Here is a 12,893-nt window from a genome sequence, read left to right as displayed (position 1 = left end):
TTTATTTTTTTTCATATCCAAGTTCAGTCATTCTGGGATTCTGTACATAATATTTTCCTGCAAAACATGAATTTGATTCAATTCTATTAATGAGAGGTTATGTCTGTTTCATCTTGAGGTTTGCAGATTTTTCCATTATGAATTATTGGTATTGGGATAAAGGAAGAAGTCACTAATATCTCTTTTACACCTCAAATACAGATTATACTTGTTTCATGTATATGTTTATGTATACATATATGTTATATATATGTCTTTATTATGGCTACTATTTTTGAAAATTTATTATGCATTAGACACAAGAACAATCATTTTATATATTTAACCTCCAGAAGATTGATTTTTCAACCTTTAGAGATCACATTTATTGAGCAAACTATGTATACTCACTTGGGTTTTCAACTCGGGTTTTAGAAGCACAAAGTTTAGATCTTGTTTAGTTAACTTGTCTAAGGTCATATTGGAGAAGGCAATGGCACCCCGCTCCAGTACTCTTGCCTGGAAAATCCTGTGGACGCAGGAGCCTGGTAGGCTGCAGTCCATGGGGTCACTAAGAGTTGGACATGACTGAGCGACTTCACTTTCATGAGCTGGAGAAGGAAATGGCAACCCACTCCAATGTTCTTGCCTTGAGAATCCCAGGGACGGGGCAGCCTGGTGGGCTGCCGTAACACAGAGTCAGACACGACTGAAGCGACTTAGCAGTAAGGTCATATAGCTAGAAATAGGTAAAGCAGATTTTCAAGCACAGATGTGTTTAATATAGAATCTTGTCCTTTTAACCACTTTATAATTTGCCATTTGGTAAGAACTCCACAGTTGTTAGATGGAAGTTTTTATAACAGTTACTAATATTTACAGAGCTCTTAATCTTTTGATGTTTTTAATCTTCCCAGCAATGTTCCTATTAAAATATTTAGTCCCATTTTAGTGATGATGAAATTGAGTCCACCAAAAGGTTAAATGAAGTGCTCTAGGTTTAATAAGTAACTCAGGTATCAATTTAAATATGTCTTAAATATGGTTGTCCTATACCATGAAGGCTTCTCTGGTGGCTCATATGGTAAAGAATCTTCCTGCAGTGCAGAAGACCCAGGTATGATCCCTACGTCAGAAAGATACCCTGGAGAAGGAAATGGCTACCCACTCCATTATCCTTGCTTGGAGAATTCCATGGACAGAGGAGCCTGGTGGGCTACAGTCTATGGCGTCCAGATACGATTGAGCGACTAAACTTCAACCATGAAGGCAAATTTGTATACTATCTGATGATGTTTTACTGTGCTCTTCCAAACCCTCTTCAAAGGGAAAAACATAAAAGGAAAAATAAATCAGTCGCTTTAATTATTGAAAATCATTTTCTAGGTCCTTTCCATTTCCTTTGTACTTAGTTTCTATCCACATTATTTCTGAACTAGACCACTGCAGTCATGTCAATTCCATCCAGAAAATGTTTACTGAACTCATTCTGTGCAAGCATTGTATATGGTGCTAGCAACACTGAAATAAACAGATTCAATTCCCATTTTCAGGGCAAGGAGAGCATATACATCAAGCTGTAGCAGATGTTATAATAAGGTTATTTTTTTTCAAAATGTGCTATACAAGGAAAGAAGAGAAAACGAGTAATACTGAACTGGGTATAAAGGTTTGAGAGTGAACGTCATCTGAGCTGTAATTTGCAGAATAAGCTACAGATTTTCACAGGCAAAAGCAGAAGAAAGGGACATTACAACAGAAAACAGCATGAACAAAAAAAACTGAAGGCATGAGAGTGCAGGCTTTAGTTGGAGAATAGTGCCTAGAGGGTATAGAGGATTACTACGTGATGAAACTAGAGAGGCAATTAGAACTGGACTATTGTCATGCTGCAGGATGATGGGCAGCAGAGTGTGAATTCTCAGAGCCAGATGACTTAGGTGCAAACTCTGATTTTATCTTTTACTAGCTGTTTGAGCTTGAGATATGTACTTGCCCCTCTGTGCTTCAATCTTCTGCTCTGTAAATGGTGATGATAATATTTGTTGAAAGCATTTACCACTAAAGCCCTTGGAACAGTGTGTGGCGCATAATAAATATACCCAACGTTAGGTATCAGATGTTTTCATATATACTTTCAGTTCCAACTGTCAGTACAAACCCTGTGTAGTGGACAGAAATTGTCCTGCATAAAGTTTAGTACAGGTCCTGACCACAATAGACATCCATAAAAGGTTAGTGGCATGAGACATTAGGAAAATTCAATACTGTGGATGCTTTCTTTTTATTGCTTAATTCTCTTTCAAAACTGTTTCAAGGTATAAAGCTAAATGAAAAATGAAGCTTCTAACATTATGGAGAATATAATTCCATTATATATATATATATATATATATATATATATATACACACACACACACACACACATATATACACACACACACGCACATATACATGTGTGTATGTATATATATATGTATACATACACACATGACCTATACTAAAATGCTGGAAGACTATATCTCGAATTTTTAAGTTACTAAGTTTGGGTAGTATAATTTATTTTATTTATTTAACAGTGTGTGCTAACTATGTGCTATGTACTGTTCTAAGCTCTCTGCAAATGTTAATTCATTAATTCCTTTAGTAACTCAATAAGCTAGGTTTTATGTGTGTATCCATCAACCTAGCTTATTGAGTTACTAAGGGAATTAGTGAATTAACATTTGCAGAGAGCTTAGAACTCTTCTTGGAGAAGGCAATGGCACCCCACTCCAGTACTCTTGCCTGGAAAATCCCACGGATGGAGGAGCCTGGTGGGCTGCAGTCCATGGGGTCGCTAAGAGTCAGACACGACTGAGCGACTTCACTTTCATGCACTGGAGAAGGAAATGGCAACCCACTCGAGTGTTCTTGCCTAGAGAATCCCAGGGACGGGGGAGCCTGGTGGGCTGCCATCTATGGGGTCGCACAGAGTCGGACACGACTGAAGCAACTTAGCAGCAGCAGCAGCATGAGCTCTTCTGGGCCTTCAAAGATTTCTGTGTTGAACAGGTATTAGTTGTATAACTTTAAAATAGATGTTTTAAAAAAAATAAGTCTTGGAGCTCAGATTAATAGGGCTTTAAAAATATGACTCTTCATGGTCCATACTACATTTTTTCTTCTTGGTCTGGGGACTGTATCAAGGTATTTTGATATATGTATTCCTAAAGAAAATACATTTTCAAGTAGTTTAGGGTCCTGTGGTCACAGAAACATGGAAATTGATATTCTACAATTAATAAATCAAGTTTGACATTGTGCATATGTAATGTATATAGGTCTAAATATATGTAACCCTGCTTAATTTTTTTTAATGATCTCTTACAGTATTTACTTAGCACATTCATTATATCCTATCTCATTGGATATGTTTGACAGCATGTGCTATTGTTTAGGGCTCAATTTATTTATAGTATTAATAAAATATCAACATTTGGAAATAAATGGAGCATGTAGGAATGTAAATAAATAGGGGCAGAAAGGGAAATTGGGAGATAAGTTATACTCTCTTTAGCTGAGGTAGAAAATAAGCTATATTGCTACCATGATATTTTATTTTATTTATAAACATTAGTTTATTATATAGTATTATTGTGATATTACCTTGGCTGAAATTTCAAATTATACTGAATTCTTTTCTAATGAATGAGCATTATTTTTATAACTTTAATTAAAATTAGATACAAGTAAAAAATATAAAGAAGTAAAGGATGTTTGTATACTTTTTGATTGCTATAGAAGTAGGAAATCTGTTACTAGGTTATGCTTTTATTAGTAGACAACTAATATAATATTTTAAAGTAAAACATTAATTTAACCACCATATATCTTTAAAATTATACATAATGAATTTATAAATTTAGTAAGCTAAAGGCATTAATAACTCATTATCCACTATGTCCTACTCCCAACATGAGACAATGACTTGGAATAGATTCCCATGCTTACTGCTTCCATTTCTGTTTTTTCCAGATCTTGTTTACATTTTATGAAGTGCCTAGATACACATCTGGGCACTAGAGATAATGACATTTACTACCTGGCATTTCCAACCACTAAAAATGCAGTGAAATAAGCTCTAGAGGGTTTCAAGTGCACATACAGGGAGGGGCAGCTAGCCTAGTTCTCAGTGGCAACAGAAGATTCTCCAGAGAAGTGACATCTGAACTGTCATTTGAAAGGGTGTGCAGATAATTCCAAGGCTAAAAAGATGGGAAGGTAATTTCTCCTTGGAAGAAAAGCTATGACAAACCTAGACAGAATATTAAAAAGCAGAGATATTACTTTGCTGACAAAGGTCCGTATAGTCAAAGCTATGGTTTTTGCAGTAGTCATGTTTGAATGTGAGTTGGACTATAAAGAAGGCTAAGAGCTGAAGAATTGATGCTTTTGAACTTTGGTGCTGAATAAGACAATTGAGAGACCCTTGGACTGCAAGGAGATCAAAACAGTCAATCCTAAAGGAAATCAATCCTGAGGGTAGGACTGATACTGAAGCTCAAGTTCCAATCCTTAGGCCACCTGATGTGAAGAGCTGACTCGTCAGAAAGAACCTTGATGCTGGGAAAGACTGAAGGCAGGAGAAGGGGATGACAGAGGATGAGATGGTTGGATGGCATCACTGACTCAAAGGACATGAGTCTGGGCAAGTTCTGGAGATGGTGAAGGACAGGGAAGCCTGGCGTGATGCAGTCCATGGGGTCACAAAGCACTGTACATGACTCAGTGACTGAACAACAACAAATCAAACAAGAAGGGAATCACCTGAAGCCTGTACCAAGGGCTGAAAGAGGGAAAGGGTACAACTTGTTTGAATCTCAGTATCACTGAAATAAAAGGGGGAAAAGTTAACATAAGACCTAACATAGCTGCCGCCAAATCTATCAAATTTTTCATAAATACCCCACCTGCAATAAATTTGTCTTTGTCTTTTGTGTGTATGCTTAGCATTTATCATAATCTCCCTAGAGAGGTGGCATGTTTCATCAACTGAGAGCAAAAGATCTAGAGCCATATGTGCTTGAGCCAGACAGAGGCCTCTCACCTGTTAGTAGTGCAGCTTGGGGTAAATTCCTCACTCTCTCAGTGACTCAGTTTATCTATCTTAAAAATAAGGATGATGACAAGGTCCATCTTGTAGCACCGTCACAAGGATTAAAATAAAAAACTTAGAATAGCACCCGGCCCATTCTATCAGGTATTGGCTAATATTAGTTGATAATTACTGTATATATGTCTCATCATCTCTAGTATATATATCTACTCTTAAAGGTAGGAATTCCACTTTAATCATCTCTGGTTTCTTCACAATATCTAACTGATTTGTACAAAGTAAAATAAACAATTCCTGCTTTTAAAAAAATGAAATATTAAGTAATTAGGTGATATTTATTTCAAGAGATCCAAAAGACTCTTAAATATTTGGTCTCATGAGAAGTATAATTAAAATACGTTGTTTGTTCTACAGAACTTCTGTTTAACTATCATTCTTCTACCACTAGTATCTTGACTAAAAAAAATTGTTTATAAGAACCTCACATGTATTAAGTGAGACGAATTTGTCAACATTCTCCTCTCTCGCAAAAAACAGAACATACATTTGAAATTTAGCTTGATTTTTATTTCCTAGGACCCAACAATGTTGGCTCTACTATAACTCTCTACAGTTACCTCTGCTATATATATTAATTGGCTGTTTGGCAAAATATAAAGATACTCATGGATGATATCACACCATGATAAAACTATGTAAAAACATAAGCATGTATTAATGGCTTCATCTAAAGACCTTTAATTATAAGAAAGCAAATAGCAAAGCATTTCTTCCTTGCCAAAGGGAGAAAGGAATCAAATGACTTGGCTAATATCCTTATGAAAATCAACAACATTTTTTGGAAAGAGAATGTGCAAAGGAATATAAATTCTATATATTCTGCTTGTGGAAGTTTGTATGAATGGGAAAAAAAAATTGAACAAAGAACAATTAAATATAGTAACTGTAGCCACGGGATATTATTGTGACAAAAGGTGAGACATGTTCATATATGCATCCATGGGAAAAATCTCTACATTAGAGAATTAAAAGAAAATAGTTTACTTCATGCAAAATTATTGGAATAATAGCTTCAGGGAACCAAAAAAAAAGTTCTTTTTTTCACAACATTAAGCTTCATTCTATTATTGGTTTCCTAGAAGGCAACTGCAATATACTCTTTTGAATGTTTCTTTCACATTTTTCTGGATTTTTTCCTTTTCGATTTTGGTCCACAAATCTTGTGGGTAGCAAATATGCTCCAGTGAGCTCCTGTCCATTTTGAATTTTCTCTTAGAGGTGAATTATGAAACTGAAACAATAAAACCCTGAGCTGAGTCACTCCTGATAAGTACTCTTGCCAAAACACCATCTAGTGATACCTGAAGATCTTCTGTGGCCCTGCCTTATGGCAGGCTTTTTCAGAACCTTGTATTGATACCCAAACTGAATCAATAAATATAAAAGTTTAAGTTCCACACTTCTTCCACAAGGAAGAAGTCTAAGACAAGAGGTGAAATGAATATAAGCTTCATTATAAACGTTAAATGTGGCAAACAGATCTTACATGCTGCAAGCATGGCAAAAATAAACAAAAAACAACAACAAAAACCATTAAATGACTTGTGCACGTAAAGAGTTGCTCCATTTTGAAAATAATATTCAAGAATAATTTAATGTGTCCATTTCAGCAAGCTATTTGTAGAAATAAATATAGATTTATTGCTTGACTCTCTATATGAAATCTCACCTAAAGGAATACATTTTGTAAAAGTGTTGCACACTGAACACTTACTTATTCTTATATCCCTCTTGATTTTTCTTTCTGTGGTTATTTTTAATTACAAAGATACCAGTCATTACTGGTGATTTATACCTCTGGAATGTGCTGGCTAACCATAACCCTTTGCCGAGAATCTTTCTTTGGAAAAGCCCACATCGTATCTGGGAGCTACTCCAGACACTTGAATTATCATTATTTTAGCAGCATGCTGAGAATTCTGAAGGTTGGATCCACTTTGAACAGGGGTTATTACTAAAATCCATCATGAAAAGTGTCAGGGTGCAATAATAAAAGCAAAGCAGGAAATTTTTACCCAGTCAGGAATTCCTAAATTACAGTGTTTAAGAGTTCCGATCATTTTGCATTTACATTTTTTACCATATGTCCTGCAGAGGATTCAGAACACCAACACCCTTTGTCTCACTTTTGGCTGCACTCAAAGTACATGAATTCAAAGACCAAATATTTAAGTTTTGGATTTTTTTTAAGCACTCACTGTGGGATCTTTGCCAGCCATTTTGCACTCTTCGACTTTGATTGCAGATGCTGGCCAGAAAACCTGCTCAGAGAGGAAAACAAAGGTTGCATAATCTCATTTATACATATGACAGCCCAATGTTCTTCATTTGCTTTATGCTAACAGATATTTAAAAGTTATTTCTATATTTATATTTCAGAATTCTTCTTTCATTTATGAATTCAAGTTAATGAAGGTTTTATTACTTTATTCTGGCAATTATGTTTTTGTTTCTTCCAGAATTTTTCCTTTAACAAGTCTTTCTATGGTAAGTGCCCATTTACTAATAGTACAATTTTTCAAATAAGGAAATTATCAATACGCACAGTATAATGTGTATTTCCCTCCTTCTGATTTACAGTACACTTTTCACAACGGGTCATACCACAGTGAATTCATGTTCATATTGCCCTCTAATTTTTTCAGTAAACTACAGAGCTAGGCCGGTAGATTTACCTGAAATTAGGTACTTCAACAGCTAAAATGACTCGAATAAGGACTCTCTCTGACATCCTGTGACAGCATTCTAAGTTGTTTTAGCCTTGGACTAGGGCTTGTGGGGATGATTATTTTTTTAATTGTCATGTTAAAATAATAAATTCAGAAGTCTCCTTGTTGTAACAAATTTATAATTAATCTACTTTTATTTCTTTACTCCAATGAACCTCATTTTATTTCCTTGCTGTGAAGTATTTAGGTTGGTGCAGAAGTAATTGCAGTTTTGCACTATTGAAATTTGCTGTTTAACATCAGAATATATTCATAAATAAATATGGATATATTGTACAATTTAATGCAAATTTTTTGTTTTATGTTCTTTTTCTAATGACTTATTACTTACTTTTAATTTTATACGTATTTTAGACTATGGAATGGAGAAGGAAATGGCAACCTACTCCAGTATTCTTGTCTGGAGAATCCCAGGGACAGAGGAGCCTGGTGGGCTGCTGCCTATGGGGTTGCACAGAGTTGGACATGACTGAAGTGACTTAGCAGCAGCAACAGAATACGGAAATAATATTAGACACAAAGCAAATTTGAGTGATTTTCTTATTAAATTTCAAAATCAGTTGTAAAGCAGCAGAAACAACTTGCAACATCAACAATGCATTTGGCCCAGGAACTACTAATGGTCACACAGTGCAGTGGTGGCTCAAGAATTTCTGCAAAGGAGACGAGAGGCTTGAAGATGAGCATGGTGCCTGGCCATCGCAAGTTGACAACTACCAATTGACAGTCATCACTGCAAACTGACAGTGACCAATTGAGATCCATCATTGAAGGTGATCTTCTTACAACTACATAAGAAATTGCTGAAGAACTCAATGTCGATTGTTCTAAGGTTGTCTGGCATTTGAAGCAAACTGGAAAGGTGAAAAAGCTTCAGGGTGCCTCATGAACTCACCACAAATCAAAAAATCATTGTCTTGAAGTGTCGTCTTCTCTTTTCAGTGCAACAACAAATCATTTCTTGATTAGATTGCAACATGTGATGAAAAGTGGGTTTTATATGACAACCACTGATGACTAGCTCAGCAGTCAGACCAAGAAGAAGCTCCAAAGCACTTCCCAAAGCCAAACTTGCACCAAAAAAAAAAAAAAAAAAAAAGGTCATGGTCACTGTTTGGTAGTCTGCTGCTGGTCTGAACCACTACAGCTTTCTGAATCCTGGCAAAACCAATAAATGTGAGAAATATGCTCAGCAAATCGATGAGATGCACTGAAAACCGCAACTCCTGCAGCCGACATTGGTCAAAGAAAAGGCCCGATTCTTCTCCACAACAATGCCTGACCACGTCACACAACCAATGCTTCAAAAGTTGAATGAATTGGGCTGCAAAGTTTTGCTTCATCTGCCGTTACCTGATCTCTCATCAACTGACTACAACTTCTTCAAGCATCTAGACAACTTTTTGTATGGAAAATGCTTCCACACCCAGCAAAAGGCAGAAAATGTTTTCAAAGAGTTTGTTAAATCCTGAAGCAGAGGTTTTTATGCTACAAAAATAAACAAATTTACTTCTTGTTGGCAAAAATGTGTTGATTGTAATGGTTCCTATTTTGATTAATAAAGATGTGTTGGAACCTAGTTTTAATGATTTAAAATTCATAGTCTGAAAACATAATTACATTTGCGCCAACCTAGTACAATGAAATAGTTAACCCTTGAACAACTTGCTGGTTAGGGACACTGACCTTATATTCCAATTCCACATCTAAAGATTCAGTCAACCATGTAATATATAGTATTTATAGCCCTCAACAATCTGCATGTAATTGGACCCATGCAGTTCTAATCCCTGCTGTACAGGCCACACTTGTTCACAGAACAGTGAATTTAATAATTGTGTTCCTTTCAAGGCTGTCTTGGACTACATACAGATGACAAGGTAGGTTATCCTTTAAACTAACCATTTTTCATGCTATACTCCACGCTTCTCTTTTTTGCATTTGACGTATGTATACATGGGAAGTATTTTCTCACTTAGTTTCCAGTTTTAGATGGTTAAAACTATGAAAGTAGACGTGGTGAACTGAATTTATTATATTTTCAGTCCTTGAAATAAGTACTAACTTTCAACTATTTATTGACATGTGGCCTATTCTAATGAAATCCATAATTTTTTTGTCATATTTGAAAGTTTTAAAGAACAAGGCATCTAGGAATTCAGCACTGCCCTCATGAAGATGATAAACTTACACTCAAAGGTTCTTGACTTATGTTGTTAATATTCAAGGAGAGAATGTGATCTTTGCTGCCCACGTACATCCGGTCCTGATCTTCATCCATTAATAATATCCTGTAGTCTAAAGGGTATTGGGACAGGCTGAAGTATTCAGATGTCTTGGTTTCTCGAAGCTCTGAAATGGTGAATACCACAAGTGAAAATTGAGAATCTTGATCTTATTATTTTAATGAAAATTATCTTACTGAAATACTTACCAAAAAAAGTCAAGATATATTTTCCTCTTACAACAAATTAATTTTAAAACAGTTATCTTATTGGATGTTTTTATTTATTGCCTTTATGCTGAATTAAAACATAAATCAATAAATGCAATGTTAAAGTTTATAGTAGTATTACTTGATTATAAAATTATACACATTTCATAAGATGGTTTTTAGTTTCTCATCAGCTCAAAACTAGTTCAGGTAAATCAACCAAAAACAATTGAGTAGACTGAACAGAAACAAAAGCAATGACAGTGTAAATGTCTTCCTAGCTTCTCTTAATGTTTTATTGTTGGATTCAATATGTTCATCTTTTTAGGACTGCTATTTCCAATTTTAAATATTTATCATATACATATGTATCAAGATAAAAATATGAATTTTCAAATGTTCTGAATTTTTAGGTTTTCAGTATCTCAATGGTCAGTGATATATGTTCATTTAAATTCTTGTACATTAAATATGTGTCTGTATAGTTTAACTTTCAATACACTGAATGTGCGTGACAGTTAAAAAAATCAATAATCATTGTAGTAGGTTCAGTTTTCTTTCCAGTCAAAATGCTCCTTTGCATAATTAAAGACTTTTCCTCTCGAATGGTTCAAGAGTTGTTTGTTCTTTTGATTATGATCTTAAGAAAGTGATAAACTCTACAAAACAGTCTGCTTTCAGGCATTACTCTTTCAATGTTGAACTATTTCTAAATTTTAGTCACTGAACAGCAAATACATTTCAAGAAATTCTCATAGGGCTGTGATTTGATTTAAAACCAAATTAAAAATTCTACGAATTCTTATAGGCAGCCATGAACTTCATTCTGTGAACATCCAAGCTCATGTGTGAATACAGAGAACAACAAATTTAACCTGTTTATTGGGCACACCAGTTCAGAATGTCTGTCATAATGTCTTTCAAGTGGTTTTATATCTAGCCAATGATCTAAAAATACTATGGGAGCAGAATAGTGATTATGAAGCCAGACTGTGGCACCAAACTTCCTGTGACATTGAGCAATTTACTGTACCTCACTGTGCCTTAATTTCTTCATTGGGAAAAAACAACAATAACGGTATGCTCTACTGAGAGTCTATATGAAAATCAATAGAATTGATACATGTAAATATATATCTGAAATGAGTGACAAGCTATTCAATTATAATAATCTTTACTGTTGGTCTGAATAATCTGAATTACTAGTTATAGGAAAGCATGAAATTAGAAAAAAAAGATGCAAATTTTCCTATTTTTTCTTTTTCTTTCTTTTTTAATTTAAAAAGCTAGATTCCTAAAATTACTAACACATTCTCTTAAATCATTGTCTCTGACATTCTGTCCACTCAGTGACAGTAAAGTGCAAGATTTTTTTATGTGGAAAGAACCATTAACAACTTAGTAAAGTATTTCAGAAGAATTTTAAGAAGTAAATCATGAGAGAAGACAAGAACAAAAGGTATTGAAAGACCATTTAAATAAGAGACTCAGATGACAGACCTTTGGAAATAACAGACATGAGGGTGCAGCATGCTAACCTAGTTACTGAGCCTCACTAGATATCACAGGCAGCCAAGTGATGCAGCTGGCAGTCCTGGTGTAACAGGCATGGAAACTGAAACACCTTCTTTCATGAGCAGACTAAAAAAGAGTGGAGAGATGTCATTCAGGAAAAAAGTCAGTCCTTGGTAGACGAGAGGTTATTGTTGAAATAGGGAAAAAAAAAAAATCCAAGACTTCAGAACATGGGAGAATATAAAATGCAACAAATGTCACTCAAAGGTTGGAGAAGACACATTCTGCTTAAATTTGCCTAAAATCCAGAGTGTTTAATAAAGCTTGCTTTTCACCCCATGGAAGAGATTCATGATTTCGCAATTTCCCTGTTAAAACATGATTTGTAGGGTTCCAGTTGGGTGCAGGATCGGAGAAGGCAATGGCATCCCACTCCAGTACTCTTGCCTGGAGAATCCCATTGACGGAGGAGCCTGGTGGGCTGCCGTCTATGGGGTCGCACAGAGTCGGACACAACTGAAGCGACTTAGCAGCAGCAGCAGGATAGATTTTCAACAAACACCTCATGAATAAGTAACTCTCCAGTGAAATACATGGACTAAGTAAAACGCAACTGAGTTCATCGCATCTGGGATCTAACCACCAGAATCTGAATGTTGGCCCTGCCATTTCATGTATGGATGTACTTGGCAAGTGCCTTTATCCCTCTAAACTCCAGTGTTTTCACCTGTTAAGTCAAGATAATAATAGTTCCTACATCACAGGGGTATTGTGAGGTTTAAATTGTTAATGTGCATCAAGCGCTTAAAAGAGTACCTGTCTTATGGTGACGTGGGTTACATGGGTTATGTATTATTATGACTTGGGACAAGACATCAAGCTTCAGCCAGACAAGTAAGAAGGACAATTTGTTACACAGGGAGCAAATATGGAGGGACCACACTGTCTGATTTATATTTATTAATATATATATAAAAGATTTATGCTTTTCACATGTAGAATCTACTCAACTTATTTGAGCAGGACTGTAAAATAATAAACTATCTTTAAGAATAATAATTTGAGCATGCAGGATAAT

The 12,893-nt window shown here is 35.3% G+C and overlaps 1 protein-coding gene across 3 annotated transcripts in view; it reads right to left on the bottom strand.

Moving 5' to 3' along the window:
• The window catches only part of SEMA3C (semaphorin 3C), a 207,580-nt gene that overhangs the window by 88,030 nt on the left and 106,657 nt on the right, over positions 1 to 12,893 (bottom strand). For all 3 annotated transcript variants that reach the window (XM_061413794.1, XM_061413795.1, XM_061413797.1), the window contains exons 3-4: positions 10,058 to 10,218; positions 7,336 to 7,398 (exon numbers count right to left, since the gene is read on the bottom strand). In XM_061413794.1, the coding sequence (XP_061269778.1) occupies positions 7,336 to 7,398; positions 10,058 to 10,218 (224 nt within the window). The remainder of the gene's footprint in view (positions 1 to 7,335; positions 7,399 to 10,057; positions 10,219 to 12,893) is intronic.

The sequence above is a fragment of the Bos javanicus genome, chromosome 4, assembly GCF_032452875.1.
Source record: "Bos javanicus breed banteng chromosome 4, ARS-OSU_banteng_1.0, whole genome shotgun sequence".
NCBI lineage: Eukaryota > Metazoa > Chordata > Mammalia > Artiodactyla > Bovidae > Bos > Bos javanicus.
The sequence above is the reverse complement of the archived record's forward strand: the minus strand, read 5'-3'. Positions and strand labels throughout refer to the sequence as shown.